This window comes from Falco peregrinus, chromosome 1, assembly GCF_023634155.1.
Source record: "Falco peregrinus isolate bFalPer1 chromosome 1, bFalPer1.pri, whole genome shotgun sequence".
In the NCBI taxonomy this organism is placed as follows: Eukaryota; Metazoa; Chordata; class Aves; order Falconiformes; family Falconidae; genus Falco; species Falco peregrinus.
The window spans coordinates 66,250,137-66,275,263 of NC_073721.1; the positions used below are offsets into that span (position 1 = coordinate 66,250,137).

A 25,127-nucleotide genomic window follows, 5' to 3' on the forward strand; every position below is an offset into this window, starting at 1 on the left:
CTCGTCCTGATGGAAGCAAGACAAGGATGCTACCATAAAACACGAGAGGCTTTAAGTAGAGCATACTATCACCTAAACTAGGGGACAGCAGTGATCTCTTTCCCTGCTCTTAACCTTTTATTGCTCTTCTAGCTCTCTTTTTGCCCCAGCCTACTATTCTCCACAGTGTAGGTAATCACAAAGAAAACCATATCATCGACGCTTTCCTTCCTCCCAAAGGCGCTTTATCATTCTGTGTTAATGAAGAGCCAGAGTCAGACTACAGGTTCGCTTCCTCACCCTCCTCTCCATCTCCTTTGCTCTTTCTCCCTCGCTCATCAGCTGGGGAGACTTAAGCAGCTCCCCATTTGTTTACCCCAGGGTGGTTCATTTCCTTTCAATTTCTTACAAGACGCCTCTGCTCACTTTACTGATGAACCCCCAGACATGCATGAAGGCACTTCTTGCAGTCAAGTAGGTGTTACCTTACCTCCTCCATCATCTGATGCCTCCAGGCTCTGCTGTCTGAGACGATGGCTGCAGCAAAACACAAGGAAAAAATAATTTCAATTGCAAGCCCAGAAAAGCATTTTGTTGTGTCCCCTTCCTCCCCACAAGCCTCATGGCTTGTCAGGGGGAGAGTCCCAAGTACGCTTAGCCTGCAGACCGACCTTCTTTCATATCCCTCATTGCTGGACTCAGCAGAAAACTCAGCTTAAGGATGCTTAAGCAAGATGCCTTGTACCTGAGACAACCCCCTAGGCTGCACAGTCAGGCTTGGGGTGTGTCTGGGAGGCAAGCAGCTGCTTTCTACTTTTCCTTCTTTCTGTCATATGGGAGTGACAGACCCTACTCCACATCCAGGGAACTACAGAGTGACCAGCTTTGCCCCATCCCAGGACACGTGACATGAATTCATGCCAGGCTCTGCGCCCTTCCCAAGTTCTAATCTTGGTGCACTGGTGCTTAGAGTCACACATCCCTTCTCCATGAGAGCAGATGTAAAAGCTGTGCAAGAAGTCTCAGCAACAATGGGAACTTACTCTTCTACTTCTTCTGCATGCTTTCTTCCTGACCTGCAAGACAAAGAAAGGCTTATGCTTAGAAAAGGCTAGAGAAAATTAAAATCGCACCTTTCCTTATATCATGTTATTGTGCAAAACAGTTCCTACACGAGGTCCAATAATACATCATACCTTTAAAGAGTTCTGAGTGACCATTAAAATGTATCAAAAAGTCCCTGACCGCATCAGATCAAAGCAGAACCATTTGGGTCCAGAAAGACAGCCATCCCCAGACACAGTAAGAGTGTCTCTTTTTTTTTTTTAGCTTCTCAGGTATTTTTTCATCCTTTCTGCCATCATCAGCAGGTAAAGCTTGCCTTACCTGAGTAGGGAGGTCAGCACGTTAAGGAGTAAAGAAGATGCTATACTTTGTCTGCCTACCCCTGAGAGATCAACAGGTCCTTCCTCCCCCTGGTCATGCATAAAGATTATCTGGTTGCCTTTGTAGGTTAGGAGCCCCACCTGAGCTGGCCAAGTTCAGGTCAGACATGCTGTCGCTGCAGTAAATCAGGGTTGATCTGGCTGAGTTAACAGGAGTTCATAATAACAACACAGGGGGGAGGCAACGACAAATGGCAGCTCCCTTGCTCTCCACCCCAGCAAGCCCAGAAGTAATTCAGTCCCGATTAGGGACGCTTGTTCAATATTCAAAATGTAAAACATGGAGGTTGCTGAACCAGCACTTTGAAAAGTTAATTAAATGCCAGGTTTCTTTTTAGCAGATACTCCATCACTCGCTGATTGCTTTGGCCATTTTGCAGACTGAAGTTTCATCTCTATGTGTTGGGAATAAATATTCTCCCCTCCCTTGAAGCCAGGGTGCCGTGACAAAGAATATGTGGGGCTCTCCCCTACCACATGCCCTGTCCCAGGACACACCAAGATCTAAGAGAAGTTGCTTCATTGCCTTGCACTGCTCCTCTCAAAGCATTTCCATGGGATGGGACAGGCCTCTCCTCACCTGCTCTCTGTTCTAGCAGGCTGTGGTCCTCACTGAGCTCTCCTGTGAATAATCTACTCTTCTAAGAGCAAGGAGCGGGGCACAAGAGGATGTCTAGGTATGAAGAGAAGAAAGCCCCTTGACTCCATTGCTCTCCCTGGAGCTTGCAGTCTGTGAGAAGCTGAACGTGACACTGAATCAGTGATCTAAGCCCAGTAATGTCCACTGCTATAACTGGAACCGCAGCTGTGTAGGTGACTGTATCTGCACCCTTCTGTTCATCAGAAGAGGCAGAACTGCAATGGAGCTGGGGAATTTAGGAAAGAGCTCTTCCAGAGAGGAATAATTGTCCAGCTCCACCCTTCTCCCTAGTGGTAGTGCAAAGCCCTTTCTGTGCAAAGCCCTTGACGGTACGAAGAAGGGAAGGGATGGATGGCTTCAGAGAGCCTTCCACCAGCTCTTACCAGAGTTCAGAATCTGCGAAGACAGCGATAGAAAGATGATGCAAGATTTATCCTGTTTCATCCCTCCCTTCTGCCTTCACAGAACTGTTTCCCACACCTTGTCTTCAGAGCCTTTGCACAGCCTTGCACAGTGAGATGTTTTCCTGGAGGTGCAACCTGACCTCTTCTTAGCTTGATTCCGTTACTCTAGATAATTACTCAGCCCCAAATAACACTCTGTTCCTCAGTACTCACACTCCTTACATCTTTGCTCATCTCCTGTCCCCAGGCAGGAGTGAAACACTCTGCATGTTTATGCTTCCCAGGAGAGGGTCACTCCTGCTATCCCTGTAAGCAATTTCTGTTTCTTTTTCCTGAGCTCCCTGTCATGACAGATATCCAGATGGCCCGCAGGGAACGCAGTCATATGTTAGTCCTAGAGGCAGAGACTGCTTCACTCATCTTCTGAGACTCAACCTTTCTCAACTTTTCCATGCTATGTTAGGAAAGGACTTCTTCAGGGCAATAAGCAAATACTTCATTATGAAATAGCAGCACTATATTGGAAAAAAAACGGTAATGTAGGGAACAAATTCATAAACCGGTAGGGGAGAATAGTACCGACTCCTTTAATCCCAGACCGCAGGTGTGTTAGAACACTCTGCGGTCAACCAAGAGAGCTCCCTCCTCTCTCCAGGGCAAGCTAAAGCCCTGCAGTCAGCCCCCCGCCCCGAGAACACCCTAGTCCCTATGCCGCAGGGTCTGAAGGTGGCAGTGGGTGACACAAGTCTCCCATGCCCACAGTACCATGGGTGACACAGGGCATTTAAATACCAGCAGCACTACAGCATGAGCTAGAAATGACTGTTGTTTGGTTTAGGTGAGACACCTGCTTCCAGCCGCCTTTTATAGATGTGTTTGTTAATATATGACTTGGAATAGCATTATTTGATGAAACTGGCATTTCAAACCAGCTGATAAGCTCACGGGTGGAGAACTATCCTGGAAATGTAGTCTGAAGCTTCTGGAGCACAGGAAGGAATTGTGTATTTTATGCTCTCTGTGGCCTTAATGATTGAGTTATTAGGTAAAGGAGATATCAACCAACCTACTATTTCCCTTCTGGTTTTTATAAGGCTTCCTTTCATTGTGTTTGATGCCAAATTATTTTTTCATTCCTTGTTTCAGACTGGCAGGAAAAAAAAATCACAAAATAGTTTTGGTTTGTTCCTGACTAATCCTTTGCTTTTTTGGCTCAATTGCATACCTAAATCTACTAACAATGGGACCCTGAGAGAAAAGACAAACTTTGCCTTGTGTCCTTGAAGGTTAAAAACCTTCAAGGCAGTTATGGAAGTCATAAATAGATCCTCAAAAGGTGCCCTACCTCCGAGCCCCTACATTCCATAAGCTTAGCTGAGGGCTAAGCTATATGTGGAGATACTGCTCCTGCAGAACCTGTCACCTGCTTGCCTCTTTGCCCTCCAGGTGCTACGGAGGCCCCGCAGGCATTCTTCATGAAGTTATCACACTGCTTTAAGCATGATGGAGAACGGGCTCAGTTTACCAATGCCAATTGCAACATTCTGAGACCAACCTTTCATCCTTCAGGACTATCAGGCCTGAGTACACTGCATCCTCTTCTTTCACCACACGGGAACAGCTTTCTAGTGACGAGTAAAAGCAGGCATGGAAGAAACCAGACTGTAAACTCAAGCCAGCACAGACAGATTTCCTACCCTTTTCTTACGGTCTCAGCAACAAGAAGTGCACTGCCCTGGTTTGGTTGCTCACCGTAGCAGGAGGCACAGCCCAAGGAGGGCAGCAACAAGCACCTACAATGAACGATTCTCTATGAACTATAGATACACTCGCTCAAGTTAGGGTAAACAAAACAACAGAATCGTGGGAGCAGTGCTCAGAAATGCCTACAGCGCACCAGTCACCGCCAGTGTCTGTAAGACAGTGATACCTCCGTTTCTTTGTTTCTTTCGTTTCTTCTGATAAACCCATTGCACCTGGAGGACCAAAGAACGTGGACCGACTCTGTCACCTGGACAGCCCTGTTTAATCTCCCTTCTACCGCAGGGCTGTCTGTGCTCCCAAATATAACCAAAACCCCAGAATATTCCCTCTGGTTTTCATCAGCTGCTGACCCCTTCTCTATTTCAAGGTGTTGAATAGCTGAGAAAATGGGCAGAAGACCCTGACAAACCCCATGTAACGTAACTCCTGGTACAGAACACCTATTTCTCTCCTAGCTGTGTCCTGGAACAGAGGATATAGACCTGATCTTGCACTTGAGCATTGCCTTTGCTCAGTTCTGGCCAGCAGGAATCCTCCCTCCACATGAATGAGACGGGGTTTAACCTCAAAACCGAGGCTTTCCCCCCCCCACCCCCACTAAGGTACAGCTGAGCTGCCCGAGAGCTGCCTGCAGCTTCTGTGCTGAAGGCTGAAAGGCAGTTCTAATGTAGACATCATCTCTGTTAAACTGTTTCTTTCTCATTTAATGGACTACCACGGAGATCTAAATGGAGATAAAGTAGCAGGGCTCAGAGAACAGCCAGGATGCTATCTTTATGCAGCATGACAATGTGCAGTGGTTAATTAGACACCGTTAACCTATTTTAGCAGGGGACATAACTGGGATGAATGGGGGGAAACGTCCTTGAAATCTTTCAGTGCCCAGAGCCGAGGAGAGCCCTGGGCACACTCGCATGCTTGCACCGAGCCACAGCCGGGTGGCCAGCGCGCAAGGTCCGAGGCTCTCTCCGGTGTGCCCGGGGAGGCGTGAGGCCGGGCGGCAGGAGCAATTCCGGTGGCTCGGTCGAGAGAACCGGGAGGCGCCGGGCCAGCCGTGCCTGCGCTGACACCGGCGGGCGGCAGCCGCGGAAGGGGGATGGCCGGGAGCCCGGCCCGGCCGCCGCTGCGGGACGCTTTGCCCCGCCGCCGAGGGGCCTGCGTGCCGCCGGGCCCGCGCTGCTCCGCGCTCACCGGGGCCGCCGGCGCCGCAGCATTGCCGGGCCGCGGCCGCCCTCTGCCGGCCCCGGCGGCGTGTGCCCGGCCCCCGCCGCCCGCCGAGACCGCGGCCCCGGGCCGGGCCGCCGCCGGGCGGGGAGGGAGGCGGGCGGCGGCGCTGCCGGGCGGCTGCTGGCGGGCGGTCACCCCTGCAGCCTGCCGGGGGGCTGCCCCGGGGGGGACTGGGCTGCCGCGGGCGGGGGGCTGCCTCCCCGGGGAGACGGCTGCCCCGGGGGGTGGGGGGATGCTGCCCCGGGGACACGGGCTGCACCGGGGGGGGCGCACCGCCGCTAGGTGAGACCGAAGGGTCTTTTCGGTGTTTTGCCGGGCCCTGGCAGCGGGGAGAGGATTTCGCCTCGGCCGCCTGTTACCGTGTTGCCTGGCATGTCTCGACCCACTGCTCTTCATGAATCACGTGGAACCAAAAAGCCACCTCCAGCTGCCCTCTTGCTAAAAGAGATGGAAGGTCCAGACCTTCAGAGAGAGGTTTTGTTTTGTTTTGTTTTGAGAGAGCTGGGCGATGCAGGGGGGAGCCGAGGTGGGCTGTGTGTGCAGGAACCCCCGCACCGGCCGGCATCCATCCCCTGCGCCCCAGCCCAACCCGCGCCCACCTCCATGCCAAGGCTCAGCCCGCAGTGAGACATGAAGCCTTCTGCCTCTAGGGCACAGACTGTAATTCAGGTCTAGGCCTGAGGGAGGAAGGGGGGGGGGGGGGGGGCGAAGATTAAAAGGACATTGTACTCACTTGCTCAAGTATTTTTTGAGTGCCCATCACCACAGCGAGTGGGTGGTGAGCAACGAGTTGCAGCTTGTTCGATAGCCTAAGGCACAACCAAGTTACACATCCAGTATGACGCACAAGCGCTCAGTGATCAGTTCTCCTGGCTCTCCAGGCATGGGTCTTGGTCACTGCTTGTTTGCTCAGGCACGGGGAGAGAAAAACATGTATGTAAACCAGAACTGCAGCCTATGCTGAAAAGCGCTACCACAGGGTGTCTTCTCAGCTATTGCACCACCTTCCTTTGGGCTCTGACCACTTTAAGTTTCCTCCCTCTCTCCCTGGACTGTGGCAGCCTGGAAAAAACAGATTTGCCTTGATTACATCGGGGAGTTCAATCTTCACATCTCCTAAAATCAAGGCAAGTTTTGCCATTGATTTCAGCAGAGCGAGGACTACCATGAGCCTTTATTTCTGTCATTGGATGTCACCTCACAGCCTTCCACATCCAAGCCCTGTGGCACATGGCTATCTGTAGCTCCACAACAGGGTTTTGGGCAGACGCATATTTTTTTAAACTGTCATGGTCCTACTCTCCACTTTCTGACACCTCACAGGCTCCCTGGGCTGCCTGGACCACACATTGAACACACTGCCCTAGAGCATGACACTGGAGGAAGAAAGATGCTGGGATGAGTGGGCACGCTCTGGGAGCGGGATCTGAGGTGCTGCGGCTAGCCAGCTCCAGCCGAAATGGGCTTGTGAGGCACTAACCATTCTCTAGCCTGAAGTGGTGGTGTTTCTCCTCACGTCCTAATACGTGGGCTTTCTTAACAGAGACAACAAAGGAGGAAAGCTCTGGAAAGCAGGACTTTAGGAACTGGCACGAAAGAACAAGCTGACAGAGAGTTCACAGGGGTCACTGAACCTCAGCCTACTCACTGCATCATCCCCATAATAGATGTTCCCAGGGCTCCCCCACTCACTCACTGGTGGAGAGCTGACCAGCAGAGCTGTTCAGAGCTCCTGCTGAGCAACAGAAAAAACAACAACACTCAATACAAATTCCTGCTGTGTGGGAAAACAGCGCTGCAGTTTCTAGAGGTATCCACCACACATCTTTGGTCCCTGAGAACGGGGGCTTCTGTCCAAGAGATCACATCTTTGGTCTCCAGTAAGCACCAGGGCCAATTCTCACACCAAATGGTTCTTGAGGTTACAGGAGCATTTCAGTTTCCATTTAAAGGGAAGGGCACACTTCTGATCCTCATGGTTACATGGAAGAACTGACTGCTAAAGGAGAACTAGAATGCAAAGAAAAAGTATCTAAGGATGTTTCTTTTTTTTTTTTCTTTTTTTTTTCTTTCCTTCAAAGCCCACAACAGAGAAGAAACAGGCCAAAGACTTTTTACTTGTGATGGGCCTCACTGAAACCATTTCAATGAAAAACACTAGAAAGAACGAGGTGTTTATTGCTAAATGGCACCTTGTGCTGTCATCTGAGAGCAACAGCTTCTGAAAGAAGATATTTTAAGAACTTGGATTAAGAACTTGAGAACGGTAGAGGGGTTATATGGGGAGGGGGATGGGGGGAGGGGGAAATAGGGCCAAGCAAGTAGATCAGGTCATCTTAGGTCTCTTTCCACAGGTAAACTGCATTAAGCTAGACTTCACAGCCAAATTAGAGGTGACCTACAAAGGCCGGACAAATTTTTAGCCTTGGCTTTGACAGACTCAAAAGGGTTGCAAGTTGCATGTCTTTTTCATGAGGGTTTTGCTTTTTTAAACTAGAAGTATTTGGGACAGGAAGGATAATATCCCCTGAATTTGCTGGTAAATTCCTTGGAGATAATAGAACTAAGAAAGGAAGATGCTTTGTCCTCAATCAAAAAGATCAAAGAGACTTCACCCTGAGCACACTGCCACCTCAGCAGCTTACATGGACTGCTACCAGAAACGTCACACTCCTGCTCAGTTTTTGTCATGCAGGCTTCATTTTCTAGGGGAGCAAGAGGCTACAACCCTACTATCGTAGGAAGGAAGGAAGGAAGAAATCCTTCTTCCATTGCCCAGTGTCCTTCAGGAAAAAGAAGTCAAAGAAAATTTAACTAAAAGAGACAATATAAACAGAAGTCTAGCTTAAAAAAAAGAAAGAAAGAAGGAAAAAGAAAAAGAAAAAACAAGAAAAAAGGCTCCTTTGGGCACTGCAAAGACACAGGAATGGGCACAAGTCTAGCATTTTCCCTTTGCAGGAAACCCTTGCAAGTCACACTAAGCAGGATTAAAAGGAAAAAAAAATTCCATCACAGCCATGGTACTGAGGGATTCTCAGGTGACTCTTCTGTCTTTTAGGGACTTTCCTTTTTCTGCCAGTTATCTTTACTCAGTCTAAACAGAAACACCAAGGAGAGCTCACCCCAGCAATGACATGGAGGGACAAGAGGACAAGAGCCTGTTAGCATTCCTGGAACATCCAGCCTATTAAAAAAAAAAAAAAAAAGGTGGGGGGGGTGGTGGAGAGGAAAAAAAAAACCCACCCTGGGCCTGCACATTGCAGCTTACCGCCATCTTGATGTCCTTGATGCGTGCCGATGGCATGGAGGCGGCTGGCACCAGATCAGCCCAAGAGAAGGAATGAGAGGCCAATGGAGATTTATGTGAGGAGAGTGAGATGGACAAGGTAAAATTGTCAGGAGGAGTTGTTAGAAAGTAAAATATATTGTGACAATTCCACTCCTGCCGTTCATCAATAAACTGACAGATCATTTAGTGTCAATTAGGAGTGATAGATGGACAAGTCCCCATGATCCTGGGCCAAAATTAATGGCTGGGAGGGAGAGGGTGATTGAAAATGACGGCTGACATTGAGAGGAAAGTCCTGAAGGTCCCCAAGGGGCCATTACTTGCCTCATTCCCTTGCAGATCAATGCAGGGACAAACCCAAAAACAGACACTTCAAGACAAAACTTAATCAGACTTCCTTTTCTTTCTTCTCCTTCTAAGTTGTGCCCCCTCACTTGGCAGCCTTGATCCTTTGTGGCTATGCTCTTCACATCATTGAGGACACCCACAGATGGCTGCAAGATGCAGGGTGAGCCTGCCATCTTCCCCGCAGCCAGGCTGCTGACACGGCAGTGTCACAGGGAAGCCCAGCCTGAGATTTACCTCGGCACTGCTGGACGGGGAGCGGAGGGCAGAAGCAATGACACAAGCGTCCCCTACCATGTCAGACAGAGAAACTCATGAGCACTTTACTACTCCCATTTGCAAGACAGGGATGGCTACAGGTTCTATAAAACGGGCACTCTCAGGGGTCATTTCGTATAGATATACCACAGGATAGTTTAAGCCCGTATTTTTGAAACAGGAGGTTTTTAACTTTGCTTACCTCTAGAGACTTTGAATCATAAACCCCCTTAATCTCTTAAATAACTTTCCACCAGCTCCAGGGTGCAATCTCATCATTGCCCACTCCCCGGAGCCCTACATGGTATCTACACAGAGGCTGGGTTACCCTGCTCTAAAGGTCACGCTGACTGCATCCCCCCTCCCTTCCTACGGGCCCTTAATATTTGCCTCCTGTTAAATCTATTCCTGGACACTGCACCACCACTTCTGTTCCAAAATACTTCAGCATGGTCATTTTCCTAAACAAAGCCTGATTATTCCAACTCCGTATAACCTATCAGCCAGAAAGAAGACATTTTAGTTGCAGCTGGAGCATCTGTTGCTAAACTGCCACGATCCCTGTAGAAGAAAGGAGGTACATGTGCAGGCACTGGAAGGAACTTCCTTCTGAAAGCAGCACTCGTGTTTGCTTGCAGGGCCACCTGAAACGAGCTGTGCTTTTTTTCCACAACAACCCTAGCTGCTGTCTGCAGAACTGTATGAATTTTAAGGGGTTGACTGCAAAACCAGAGGGATCAAGAACCCAAGTAAACTGGAAGTGTCCCGAGAAGCTGTCCTGGTTTCAGCTGGGATAGTTAATTTTTGACAGAAGCAAAGAAATGAAGATACTAATAGAGAGAAAAATGGAAGAAATTCTATCAGGAAAGTCAGATAGATGAGATCAGCAGAAGCTGGGATTAAATGGACCCTGGAAGCACCTCTCCTGTGTCAAATCCTCACCAGCATGCAAAACTGAGTTCCCTTTTCCTTTTCCCATTGGCAGGCACTTTGTGTTTCTTCCTTCTGATGCATGAGATAACCTGACAATAAACCTCTGCTTTGCTTGTCACAAGTGTCAACACCGATGTCATTAAGGACATCAGCACAGCGTTCAGAATGGCACTTGGGCTCCATCCAGTGGTTAGAGAGCTGCTTCTGTAGCAAATCCAGCTGTAATTACTATTATTTACGTAATCTCAGCAGGGTACTAGGCCCCAAGTGGCTGCCTTTGGTTCTTGGCTGGTCCCCTTTCCTCTAATACTGGGGCCAGAATATTGCTGGGGCAGCAATGGGACTGCCTCTTCTCATGGAGACTGATTCTTCTCTCTGAGTACAAATTTCAATAAATACAGCAGATTCAGATGCAGAGGTCCCCATCAGCAAAGAAAAAAGATTCTTCTGTCACTACTCTGCACCGTTTATTTGCTGATTGCAGAGAACCAGTCTGAGTGTTTGCTCAGACACTTAACTACAGCCTTCATCATTATCCAGATTTACAAAATGGGACTCCTAGCAATGACAGCTGTTCTACAGAGGTACTGGGAGTCCAAAGGAATCTTTTCCATGCTTGACACTTGAAAACTTAGCAGTAAACAACCGCACTTTGACAGTTCTCAGGAATTTAAATATCTGACACTTGTAAATGCTATGGGAACTCATAATAAAATACTTTATCCTACTTGCACACCATCTGTGCAAAGATTTCAAAACTAATTACGGGCTGGAAAACTCTAAGGTCCCTCCTCCTCTTCCTATCTTACAACAGTCTGAGACAGCAGCAGTCTGATGTAAAGAATCGGCAAGATGGTGAGAATATTTGCAAGTTTACCTAGGGATGACAGGAGCTGGGCAGGTAAGGGACTAAGACAGAGCAGCAAAGTTAGAAAAACAGGTCGTCAATTAAATTCTACTCTAGCATGTGCCAAAATGGAAACAAAAAGAACAATTTCAAGTGATCATTCCACACTGAGAAGACTCTGAACTAGAAACACAGCAGAAAAGACTTTAATTATCCCTGCAGAAAAAGCAACAAGTGTGCAGTTGCAACTGGCTGAATCTGTCAGAAACAGAACTAAAAACCTGGACTTCAAATGGGGAGAGACTAACACATAAACAGCTACAAGAACATTGCACAAGTGGCTGCAGTATCCCATCTGATCCACAATATATTTACTCAACACAGAAAACGTAAATGTAGCCACTCTGCTCATCCTTCCTAAGTAAAAAAAAAAAAAGAAAAAAAAACAACCACAAAACGAAAATATCCCAGATTTTAACACTGTTAGTTCTGAAAACAAAATTACTTAAAGCATTACAGTTCCCAAGTGTAGGCTCAGTTACAATGGCATAAAAGTGCTTATACCTACATCAGATGTATCAATAGAAGCATGTCATTCTAACTACAGCAACACTACTGAAACTGGAGCAAGTTAACTTGATGGGCTTCCAAAGTGAGTCAAATTGTTTGAAAAGCTGTGGGGAGATAGAGCCTGAGAAAACAGAAACAACAGAGCTACAGCAACAGTGGCATGACATCAGCCGATGACTCAGACTTTTCACATGAAAGCTTTACTCTGGGATGTGTCACAAAGACAGCCTTACAGGCCAGCATCTCAGACTTTTTTAAGGGAGAGAAGGAGAGAGATCAGCTTGGGCAGAATACACAGCTGAAGGAAAGAAAAGACAGGAGAACTAGTTGTACAAAATCCTTGTACCTCACATGACTAAATAAAGGCAGAACAAACCTCCCCTTCACAAAATTAATTCAATAAAGGCTCTTAACACAAATGAAAAGAATACCGTCAGGTATTACATGATATTGTATGCATGACTGAGCAAGGGACACATCTTGACCTCGTGTTCCATCTGCAGGGTCTCACAGGTGGAATGGTCTGCAGCCCTCCATCTCCTGTTCTGCTTCTTCAGCTGAATTGTGTCCAACCTCATACAAGCAGCTACTCCAGACACCTGCTCTATCTGTAAACCACGCAACTGGGATGCTAGAGAAGCACCACTGACAGCTACTGCTCCAAATCTATCTCATGAGGCTAATGGCAAACAGTGGAAAACACCCTAAATTAGCACATGGCACATTAGGCACAGCCCTGAATAACTGTATCACCTCCAATCCAGTCCTTCACCTAGCCAACAATTACATAATTTATTTTTCCTAAACAATGCAATTCACCCGTGTTCTATGCTGTCGCACTTCCATAAAGCTTCTGCTGGGTCCTACGAAGATCCAGGATCACTGGTGGCATTTCTTTTATAACCCCGAGGTAGGTATATCTTTGCAATGGCAACTTCTAGCTGCACCCAGCCTATGAAAACTAATAACGTTATCAGAGTTAAACTGGAGAGGAACAGAAGGAATTCAGGCTGAGATCTTTATTCCTTTGCTTTAGTCCAGTCTCCAGATTTTCAGCCGATTTATTCTTCAGAGACAAACAGAATGATGATTTTCCCAGAAAAGTACTGTTTTCCTGAAAGGCTACCCCAGAATACAGACCGCCTTGCTCACTTCCCAAGAAATACTGACCATGTAACAGGTTTCTGGATGTCCCCTCCAGAATTCTCGGGGTTCCAGGAAAGAAAATATGTAACTTTTCCATAAATCAGAATGCCTCCAAAGTATATGTCCAAACATATATACTCTTACTACAGGCCTTAATGTACACAAGCAATCTCACACCACTCCATGACTGAGCCCTTCAGCTCTGTGAATAGGAAATACACCACCAGCACAACTCTACAGCTTGAAAAATAACAAAAGAACTTGAAACGAAGTCATCTCCTCCCAGTCTGAACTGTCCTTTAGTTTTCATAACGATTCTGTTACCATGCCCAGATTTTTCCTTTCCCTTAGGTGTCCTTCATAAACATCAGGCTTCTCAACCTACACTCTACACTTTATATACTTTTTTCCTCCCATCTCTTCTCGCTGACCACCTTCGTTCATCTCCATTATACCATAACCCCATACACACATACACATTGACAAATTTCACCTTTACTGTCAAGGCTGATCAGTAAATCCTGAACTGATCATTGCATTCTTGTCAGTGGGGCACTGTCATGTGTCACTCTCCTGGAAAGGACGCAACCAGTCAAATCCTCCCCTCCCAGTTCCTGCATTTAACATGCTTATTATGTTCTTGACTCTTTCCAGTTACTGTACCAGGTGAGGAATACACTGCCTCTGGCAGACAGCACATGTACACAGTTCTGAGCCCCACCAGGCCAATTTATAAAGAGCATTAGCCAGTGGAACCAAGCAAGAGCAATATTTCAAATGCTTTGAAGGAGCTGCAATGACATTGGAGACACAGGCCATCTATAAGATCCAGAAAAACCGTTCCAATGCCTGTGACAGCAAAGTCCAACTAGTGATGTTCACTTAATCCATGCCTAAGCCCCTCTTAGTAAGGAAAAAGGTGAGGACTCACTTGGTAGATGCCAGTACAGGATCATCTGCCCAGCCTCCTTGCCGGCGTGGGGGTTTAGGTGGTGGACCCTTTAATAAAGAGAAGAGACACATTACAGCCAGCTCCAGTCAACACAAAGTCAATTGAGACACCAGAGATGGGTTACAGGGACCTGTGATCATGAGAAAAGATGACTGGGTAAAAGATGTCCCAAACCAGGGAAAAAAGGTAACTGCAAAGAAGTCCAAGCTGGAATGATTGGGGGGGGGGGGGGCGGAGGGACACAGGTGGCTCCCACAGCTTTTATTAAGAACGGGAATGACCTGGGTGACTCATGAGGATTTTTGATTTGACAGAGAGGACCTTGCATGTGTGGTGGGGTCAACTCTGAGCCAAAGCCAAATTACCTCTTGCCACAGATGAGGAAGGGGTTGAACTAACCCCTGATGGTAGGGGTCTCCCGTGTTTATTTCTTGAAGCAGAAGCATTGTTTGTGAGTGTGGGAATTGAAGAGACCCTGCCAGGGGCAGCCACTGCCTGCTGCAGGGAGGGGGCACGACCCTGCATAGCTCCCCGATAGGAGCAAAAATAGTCATCCTCCGAAAATAAACAAGGAGCAGGAATGAGGCAGGAGCTGCAGTCCCAAAATACCAGCTTTCTTCGGCAAAGGGAGCACAGGAGGGCAGAGGGACAGGCAGGGAGCACGGAACGCAGGAAACAGCCTCCTTATACGGGCTCATCCGCAGGGGACAGAGCTCAGTCGACTGGAATGACCATGTCACAGAATGTGAAGCCTTCAGGGGCCCAAGTGAATGGAGTTTTCTGATCTTTAAATGATTCCCCCAGATTCTTAAGATGCCAAACCAGAGAAGAGGCTACAGTGCCAAAAAAGGAGCATTTCGAATTCAGTTGATCTGGACACACCCAGAGCCCAGGAAAAAGGGGAAAAACACACCACATATGGGTGTGCATGCCCACGTAAACATCCCCATTCCCATTACACACACCCCTACCCCAAAAACACACTCCCTCCCACACCGATCCTTCCCGTGCAAACAACCCCCCTCCCTCCTGCCCTGACACCATCCCTCTGGCAGCCAGCAGGCCACGTTCCCAACACACAGCCTCACAACTCCTTCAAAGGTGCATGGAGCTACACAAATGTCACCAAAGAACCTGGGTCGTAAGGCTGAAGGCAAGTCCAGGGCATTCCAATGGCACCTGCAACGTAATTCCCTCATCAAAACTAGCCTTCAGATCAAAGGTATCTCAAGCAGGACACTCCAGATCAGAAGGTGACAAGAATGACTGCCCCAGTCTTTGCACAGGGCACGATTCCATGGCATCCAAGGGTTTGATTCCAGTGTCTTGCCAATATTGTAACGTCTTCCCATTGATCATACACACCAGGCAACCCTGAATGTCTGTCAGACCCTGACAAACACCTCACATATACCTACAGGTCTTTTATTCCTCTTGCAATAAATCAGGTAATTCTTTTTGAAGTGCCTACAGGAGCACTAGTAACAGGAAAGGCAATGTTAACTGTCAGCTGAGGATAAATAGCTTTTCTTTGCTAGTTGCCTGGAAAGTGCAGCAATAAGGTCACATGCCACATGCATTTTTGTCAAGTAAATAAACTTACCTTCATATACTTTCACATTTCCAAAACCTCAGCATAATTTACAATTGAGAACGCGATGTTGTGCATTGCCATAACATGGTGACAGGTAGGGACATTGCAGCTGCAAGCAAGAACTTGAGGCAGAAAGTAGGAAGAACGTCAACCCCAGATGAAGCAGATCCGAAACAGAGGATATTATTCCTCTGTAATGGAGCAAGTGTGCTCCTGAACACATCTTTTTGGTGAGAAGGACTGGGGGCTTGAAATGATCAGAACTTGTTTGTGCCTATGTGTTGTATCCTGGACAAGATTTTTATGTACGCTCCTGAATGCAAAGCTGAGCTATACACCCAAACAGTCTGGTGTTCAAAACACTTGAGATGCCACCAGCTCCTGAAAAGTGTTGTCTCTTGGCTCTTGCTGCTCAGTCTCTTTCACAACTAACACAACTAACCTCTTGCTTGCTGTGGTTTGCTTTTCCACTTAAGTTTTGTCAGTTGTTTATCTCCAGAAGTCCTCTACCTTAGTTTCTGCAGATCGTCCCTTTTTCAAGGAACACTGCCAATGGTCTGAGCCTTTTATTTTATTTTTTCTAGAGATCTAGTTCACCATTTTTGTGAAGGCACTTTTCCAGTATTTCTTAGGCCACACTCCTCACCAACACTTTCATACTACCACCATGATCAGTATTTTATCTCTTCCTTTGAAAAATGACTGGCCTGAATTCCATCTCACCTGCATTAAAGTAGGAACTCTACCTTCTTCTTTATATGTAGTCAGGGCCTTTCTTATCAGACAGATGTAGAATTCCAATTTGGCTTCCCCATTAAGGCAGAAATTTCCAGGCTACTTGTCAGATCATGTCTGCAGTTCTGAAGGTAGCTAGTTGGATGTTGCTTCCCTCATGGAAGCAACTACCTTGTGTGACTCTGGATCCTGAGGGAGGGTCCAGCAGTTTCTTTTAGGACCTACCACGACACAGGCAGATTATGGGCATACTGGGTCCCTCAGATTCTCAGGTGGGTCTGGAAATACAGATTAATTTACCTTCATCAACATAACAACTCCTTTGAAACTGTGAGCACTCTGTGCAGGGAAGCAGGGACTCAAATGACATTGACAGTGCGCAACAGAGGACGCATAATTTTTCTGTCATATACTACATCTCCTAAAATGTGCAGGATCTATGTTCTGCTCAACATACAAACACTGTGAGATTTTGTACAGTATGTAGGTGCCTTGTTTTTATCCAGTATTGACCATGGAGCGGAAAGAAAGAAGTATGGCCAGTCTCGACTTTCCTCTTCTCCAGCACGTTGCCTGAGGCTCCCCTGACCGAGGAAAAGCAAATCTCCACAAACAGGCCTGATGAATTAGTTTTGACTGCTGCCAATTAAGGAGCTGTAAGTCAAATAACCCCACTGTCTCTGAGCAGCCACGTAACGCTTACAATCTATACCGATCTCAGAGCATATATGATATCAAAAAGGGTTCAATTCCCAGATCAAAGCCTCGTTTTTTTGCAAAGAACAACCCATCTCTGCTAGCCCTCTTTATCATGTCCACGGATGGTTCAAGTAGTGCATCTGATTTTAATGAATACCCTCCAAGTATATGAATACCCTAGTCTTAAATGCCTAGCAGAAAATACTGGATTTCCATTTCATCCCCAAACTGTCCTTCTCTAATGGTCACTGACCATCCTTTACTAGGGGAAGTGCTATCAAGACAGAAAAAGTTCTCAGGGGGCTTCACATATTCTCTGTCATCAGCAGGTAAAGCAGCAGCTCATATCGTTAAAGAGCTATCAAGAATTTCTTCCCTCAACCAGCGGCAGCTACCTAGTCAGCTTACACGTGTGCCTGCCAGGAAAACTGTCATATTGCAGGCAAGGATTTGGCACCTTAACCTGTCTCAAGAGTTACTGCTCTCCCCTGCGTGAAAACAGTGAAGGCCAGCACACAGCAATCTGATTCTCGGAGCCAGGGGTTACCAGGTAGAGCCCTCTCACAAGCCACAGTTCCAGGGAAGCGCCCCTCCAGCCCCCCCAGGCATGAACACCCCTCACACAGTTTGCTACTACCTTGTGCTACATCCTGTCAGACACGCTCCCATCCACCTCCACCACTCCTACAGTTCTTTTGCTGCCTTCAGGTGGGTCCAGGAATACTCAAAGCATGGAATAAATGTGCGGAAAAGGAAAAGCTCCTCATAAAATTATTTTCGATGGGATCGTCCCTGATCCACATCAAGGTAGCCAAGCAGGAAGGATACTAGTGGAAAAGCTGGGAAACATGGCTGACTAGAAATGCTATTTTAGTAGATGTCATCAAAAGGCTAGTAGATAAGCTCGGAAAGCTGGAAATAACTGCCCTACTAGCCAGCCACTCGGGGTGCACGGGAGAGAGGCAGCGCAAGGCCTTGGGGAGCTCCAGCCTATGCAGTGCTGGGGCTCACACTGGGGAAGTTGGCCTAATTAGGGAACAAAAGTTCAGCTGCATTTTTGAGATTCCTCCTGGAGAATCTGGCCAACTTCCAGCCAAGCGGTCCCCAGGAACAAGCTGGGAGTCCAAGCACTTCTACAAGCAACCAGAAGACCACTGGGAAAAAAAGCAGCAATCCCTGTAAAATGGAAGCAGGTAAAAAAGTCAGTGCTTCCTTGGATGCTGGTTCCCTTCGGTGGAGGGTGTTTAGTAGCTCAATGCAGGAATCCAAACAGATGACAGAAACTCTGGGACATCACAAATTCAGCTCAGCCCAGGACAAACACGCAGATGAGAGGGCATTCACAACATGCAACAGTTACAGGAAATTCTGCTTCAGAGAACCCTCCCAGGATCTCAGAGATGCCAGTTGCTTCAAAAGCTATCTGCTGCCAATCCACCCCACTCCCAACTCCATGCCTAAGAAGGCAAAACCCTGGCAACGTGCTGCATACAAAGTGCAGCTAGCCCCTGGTGAGGGCCCTTCTGCAAGCTGAAGATCACGGGAGAACAGGACGCTAGAGGAAAACAATGCATTCAGACTGCAAGGTCTTTGGGAATAGGAAATTCTTGTCCCAGCCACACACCAACACTCTCTAGATCTTACTTCAATGCAAGCTGTAGATACAAAACGGGTTGTAAGGGATGGCATTACAATTACACACAACCTCTTAGGTCACAAACTCTCTGAACTAGAGTGGCTGGGCAGTGCCTAAACCACTGTGATTACTTTTACAAAATTAAGGTCCTTCAGTAAGCACTCAGCTAGCTAAGTGCAGCCAGTGCTGGGCTCCCCAGTCACACATTTCTAAGTGTCAGGGAACACAGGGAAGAACACTTGGGGGCTGGCTGCTGTGCAGATCCAGACCAGACCAGACAATGGAATGAGAGTTTGGAGCTGGGTGCCAACCACTGCGCGAGGGTAAGAACTGGGTCAGGAAAACACCGCTCTGATTAAAGGCCCAGATCATATCAAGCCCCAGGCCATGTCTACACCACAGGTGCAGACACACCTGCAAGCAGGATACGTGTGAGTCAGCTCAGATCTGGAAGCAGCCTAGCTTTGGGTGCTTCTGGTAACCAGCTGGTACTTCCCCGGGCAGAGCGCAGGTTGCTTCTCACCAGGAGATCTCTGCATCATCCTGCACTATATTTTAAGATTCAAACACACTCACTCAAACCACCCCACTGAACTGGGCAACTTAGCAACGTAAGTCCACAACCGGCTTCCTATTTCAGGTCCTTATTTTTTTGCTAGTTGTTCTTCCAATAAATATTCATTGAAAACAATTGTACCTGACATCATCTCTTAAATCTCTTAAACAGCAACAGCCCATTTTTCCACCCACGTTGGTTTAAAAGCACTGGGAACTAAAACTACAAAAAGCCTTAGTTGTCCCCTCTCGAAAGGTCAGATCCTCAAATCCTCTTTCCTATTGCTGCCTTAAAGCATGTCATCACTCAAACTTTGACTGATACAGAGCCACACAGGTCAGCACCCACCCAGCTAAGAGTCAGAAATCAGATGCTCTCCCTGCTTTAGTCCATGAAGGACCCTGAGACTACCTACAGCATGTCTACCTAAGCACAACTAGAGAATGAGGTCCCAGCTGGACTCACGAGGACTGGAACAGATGCCTTCCCACTGAAATGTTGCTGCCTTCAGTTACAAAGTCCTTCCCTGCAGCCCAAAAATTCTTTTAGTCCCATTTGCAAAGCAGAGTGCTTCAGGAAAAAGGACTGAACCTTCTCAGACCCAGAACAGCTCATAGCTTTGTCATAATATATAATATTCTCCAGGGAGGTAGAAAACATTATTTGATACATTTTTTAGGAGGAAGAGGACAATAAAATCAGCACCCTCCAGTTTGGAAAGGAGATGGTGGGTTTAAAAGTTGTATAAAGCACGTGGCTTCAACATCAAAATTAACACCTCCATCCCTGGAGGTCCCCAAAGGCAAGGAAAAGCCCTGCTCCACTGCTGAAGGCTACAAAACACAGCACAGGGATCAGGATCACTGCTAGTGCAGGGACATGCGGTCCCAGAGCCACCCCAGTGGGGCCATAACGCCACCGAAGGACAGGGCTTCAGACACACCAGGTCCCCAGCCATCCTGAGATTGTCTACATACTACACAGGCACCTAACACAGGCTGTGGATTTTGCTGCGAGGATAAGGCATCTCAATTGCCCTGTGGATCTGCGTTTAGGGAATCCCCATGGTTCTTCTGCATAAAGTTCTAGCTCTCCTTTCAGACAGGGACTAAAGCAAACTAGAAGAGGAACTTCTCCAAGGCCCCAGAGCGATTGCGTGGCAAATCCAGGAAAAGAACCCAGCAAAATCTTGGCTCACAACCACGTTCATACTCCTCCTGCCTATTCTGCCTCTGCAAATTAACTCAGATATTAGGATACACCCTTTATTATACTATTGATCAGCCTTACAGCCTTTGGCTAAATGTCCCAGGCTGCCTTGGAAGGTGCAGCCAAATGAGTGATTCAACTGGCAAAAATTCAGATCCAAGATGAGTGGTTTGCCAGGGGATGCAAAACAAGTCTCAGAGCAGGAAGATGGCTGGAGGGCAGGACTTCAGCAGGTACCTTCACACTGACGGCCCAGATGGGGCTGTTTGCTAGTATTCAGGCAGCCACAAAGTATCTTCAGCACAGCAAGAGGAAAGGGACCAAATCCAGGAAGAGTTCAGATTGTAACACTCAGCTCAGCCCAAAGGGAGTTCAGAGAAGGGTTACATGAGCCATCAGGGGGACGAAGGGGCCAACTTCGGACAAATGATTCAAGGAGCCAAGTATTTCAGCTTGGCCAGGCAATGACTAAGGGAGGGATATACTGCAACAAGTTTTGGATCACACTTTATAATATAAAGCTCCGCTAACAACTGGTTTGGAAGAGACTTAGGATACAATTAACAGAAGTTTGTAAGCATATAGTACTGTAAGTTACAAGTAGCTTACTGACCAGTCAGATTTCTGAATGCTCAGTTAACCGTTTTGTTACCCTTCACAGGCATTTACAAAAGGAAAAATACTATAAAGTGTGACTGTGATGCTTAAGAGCATAAGCCTGAATAAAGGGTGCAGGAATTAGCCAGACAAGAGGGGTTTCAAAGCAGGGATCGCTTCATAGCAAGGAAAATCTCCTTGCCAGGCACCATTGCATAACATCCCTGAAGCAACAACAATTGCTCATGTGGAAGAGTCACATCAGTTTAGTTATTTTAATGAAATTTAGCAGCCAGGAGCAAGAAGCCGCCTGTGGCATGTGACTAGCCACCACTCAGTACAGCAGACCTTGGGAATCAATGATTTAGGGCACTGTATGGAGGTAGAATTAGTTCCAGTGAAATGACTATAAGGATTGGTTCCAGTGGGGGCGGGGGGAAGTTTAGATCAATTATCAGGAAAAATTTCTATTGGGTAACCAGTCCCCAAAACTATACCCATCAGTGGAAGGTCTCTTTGCCTGATAAATGGAAAAGTGCTCTGGGCATAGTCCCGAGTCATCCATCACTGATGAATAAACCCAGTGGATCTTTCCTACAATGCAATCTCTAGCAGTACCAAGAGAAAACTGAGATAATCTGAATAGTCTTGACACCTTGTGATGAGCGTCCCCTTCTGAGGCCAGAATTAATGAGATGGGTGATAGGGGTTTCTTTTATGGGCTTTAAATTTCACAGAGGAATCTACTATGCTACCAACACTGGACTGGCGCTTCAGCAGAAGGAATAAAGAGTATGGGAGAGGATGCTTTAATTGTCTAGCATATACAGAGAGCAATTCTAGCCAGGAAAAACTGGCCAACACCAATGCCATGGATAGGAAGAGTACAAAACAATTAGCTCACAGACTTTACCAGAAACAGGTGCCAGTTCTCAGGTTGTTCTGAACAGCACCACCCTGGCTTCTAATGCCAAATGAACGTTGAGATGTACTTTAGCTTTGCTGCAGGATGAGAAAGGATATGTGTATTCCTTTTCTCTGTGTAACAGGAGCCTGGTAAGAAGCACTATGCCATCCTATCAACCACAGACACTAGCATTCCAGTGCTGGTCCAGTAAAAAGGAAAAACCCATAGAAAATACAAAGGCACACATCCTTGTTACTACTGGCTGGCTTTCTCCTCTGGGGCACCAGCAAGACTTCATTATCTCTGAAGACAAGTTTTCCTGTTGTGGGAGCAAGTTAACCATACTGGACAGCAAATCCAGGCTCAGTCAGGTTTTGTACTCTACAAGCTAATTGCCACCCTGACTTTTAAATGAAAATAAAGTGTCTTTCCTAAGGGCCACATATACATCTGTGACCTTAGAACAAGATGCAGCAGCTGATAAGAGCAGCTGTTACAAAAGACAATAAAAAAACCTGACAGCAATAGGACAGAGGATGCAGGAAAGGCATTGCATCTGAGGCAAACTTTGCCTTATTCTCCAATACAAGAGTCTCCACTTAAGGTAGTCTCCAGACACTTGATTAGGTTAGTCCTCCTAGTCCCCTTCAGAGAAGCCAGCATCTACCTAGAAAGCCTCTAGTCTTACATGGTCAACCTTTTCCTCAGGGTCTTCATCCTAGAAGGATCAGGAGGGAAAAACAGAGAAAGAAGTTAAAAGGAAGAATGCACAAAATAGCTTGAAGATTGACATGAATGGCTGTCCTGCAGCACACGCTTTGCAACCTTATTCACTTGAACAAAGTACAAAGTTGATCCCACTGTTGTAAGATGTTATATCCACAGTCCATGCACATACCAACTGTGACCCTATAAAGCAGGTCTGTTTGACTGCAACAGCAGGAAAGTCTGCCAACCACCAGACCTTGAAATGCGTACTAAAGAAAATGAATACCTCCAACTGAGAATGAGAACAGACTTAGTTCCTTCTCCATATAACTCAAGAAAACCCAAATTATTCAGGTGTGTAGGATGCTAGAAAGATTTGTATGGATAGGCTCGGCAACCATGCCAGAGACCAGAAATTGGGGTTATATACTGTAGCAGGCTGCAGCCCTTTTTTCAGGAGCTGTTTCTCAAGGCAACCTGAGATCTTCCACTAAGAGCAGGAGCTGTAGCTGTTAGCATAAGACAGGCGTAGCTGACAACCATATTAGCTTTAGTAGATGAACTTTAGCTAACCACATAGTATAAGGGAGTAGCTTAGTTATTGGGTAGATGAGTAACTCAAGGAAAGCAGCCTGTTAATCACTACAAAAGCTGCAAACTGGTTGAGAACCTTTCTGATGAGCAGACTGCCAGTACGAGCAGTGGCAAAAACCAGTTGTTAGGTACCAAATGCAAGGAGGAGGCAGTTAACAACTTGGTAAACTTTATGCTGTCCTAGAAAAGACGGTGTTTAGAATCACTCAGGAAGAAAAATCTAGGGTATCTCGTGACCCTGCACAGGATGGCTAGAAACACTACGTTAACCCACCTGACTTCTCTTCTGGACTGCATCATCTCCCCTGTGGAAGAGGGAAGCCATGTGATTCACAAATTGCATGTATCTCTGATTAAAGGAGTTTGGTATCTGAGTTGACTTCGCGTCTGTGCTGTCATCTGGTCTTACAGGTCTTACCATGACAGCAGCAGAGGGAAGCTACATGCAGCTTAGGGCAGCTGGGGTACAGAAGCGTCCCTATCAGTGATCAGTGTGAAAGAGATCAGATTTAGCCAACTGGTAAAATCTATTGGAAGTGTGTATCTGTCAGCCAGGGACCAACGACTTCACACACCCAAGAGCAGTAAGGCTTCTGTGGGGCCCAACATGACCTAAGCTTCTCTGAATGTATGGAGCCCAAGTGGTACAGAACTCGCAGTAGCACAGAAGGAAATCCAGCTGGACAACACATGTTAGAAAAGCATTTAAATAACCACTACTTTGAGCAATCTGCCACATGGATTTCACCCTCAGCGATTGATTTACAGTTGTTTATTCACTTGGGTTAAATAACCAAGTCCTATTTAAACTATGCCTGGATGTCAGCCTAAAGAATCACTGCCAGGACTGTTTGTAAGCTGGGTGGTGGAAGTCCAAATAGGTGCTTTGCAAAATTCACCTGTGTTAATATCCTTCCAATATGCAGTGGAGGTGGCACAAGCTTTTGTCTGTCTACATGAATCTGTCCTCAATAAGGTATTTTTTTTACAGCACAGAAATGCTCACTTTTTAACTGTCACCCACGGACCACAAGTACATAGGCAAGCTTAGAAATATCAGGTAGGACAACAAGAGAACAACATATTTTCAGAAGTGGAAGCACAGAGCCTTTCCCCAGCCTGTGGTGAAATGTGGGGAAGAGAACCAGCAGGGAACTTAGAATCTGATTTTTTGGGGCAAACCCCTACACAAAGTGAAAGTGATCCTGTCCTACCCGCATGGAGATATTCTCAACACAGCCTGGAAAACCCTCATCCTTCAGGCTGACACACTGGCTATTACAGCAATCTCCACTCACAAGGATCTACAAAGTGCTTCCAGAGAGACAGCGGCAACATCACACTGGGATTGCAAGAGGTAGAAACCAGGGAAGTCTTGAACAAGGTCCCAGGGGAATCCCATCACTGTAGGACGAAGAGAAAACAGACTGTGGAAACAGGATAACTTAATATTCATGCATACTGATTTCTTACAGAACAGCAAATAGTTCACCCTTGCTGAGAGAAGACACAGAAAAGGAAAAATTTGCTGATACATTTTAAAAAAATGGCTTTTCCACTCAGCTTTCCAAATCAATCTCCTCAAGAGATCTAAACCTGGCCAAACAGCTTCTTTTGGTGGATATCATCAAGCCAGCATTCAGGCTGTTGGATGCACTGATGTTAGAGCCGTGAAAAAAAGTTTGACTTTTGTTCTATAAAAGTGTCCAGAAGGCCTGGTAAGATGGGACAGCAAAGATCTTCAGCAGATCTCATTATGTGATCGGCCCCTCCCATTATACAAGTAACACGACCAGCTTAAGTTTGTCCAATTTTGTCAGAAACTTGATAGCATCAAGATGAGTAAAAAGTTAACACATCAAGCCAGGGGATGGGAAAGGCCTCCCAATGGAAAAATGGACACATTACCCCTCTGAAAATGAATGTTTGAAATGCGGAGTCCTGGCATGCAGCAAGCAGATTTATCTCTAGGAATTCCCATTTACAGCATATTCCCCTGGGTGCCCAAGAAGTGCCTGCCGATTTGCCAAGGAGCTCTAAAGGCCAGGAACATGCACAGCCATTGCTGTAGGAGGATGCTGACTGCACCAATT

General features: G+C 46.8%; 1 protein-coding gene across 7 annotated transcripts in view; it reads right to left on the minus strand.

Moving 5' to 3' along the window:
• Positions 1 to 25,127, minus strand: part of IFT43 (intraflagellar transport 43) — a 44,846-nt gene that overhangs the window by 15,569 nt on the left and 4,150 nt on the right. For 3 of the 7 annotated variants that reach the window (XM_055804694.1, XM_055804677.1, XM_055804698.1), the window contains exons 3-6: positions 22,421 to 22,450; positions 13,779 to 13,846; positions 1,023 to 1,055; positions 470 to 516 (exon numbers count right to left, since the gene is read on the minus strand). In XM_055804694.1, the coding sequence (XP_055660669.1) occupies positions 470 to 516; positions 1,023 to 1,055; positions 13,779 to 13,846; positions 22,421 to 22,450 (178 nt within the window). Of the gene's footprint in view, positions 1 to 469; positions 517 to 1,022; positions 1,056 to 13,778; positions 13,847 to 22,420; positions 22,451 to 23,308; positions 23,340 to 24,332; positions 24,439 to 25,127 lie in introns of all 7 variants that reach the window. The other 4 variants (XM_055804702.1, XM_055804690.1, XM_055804705.1 and 1 more) reach the window with 2 other exon arrangements.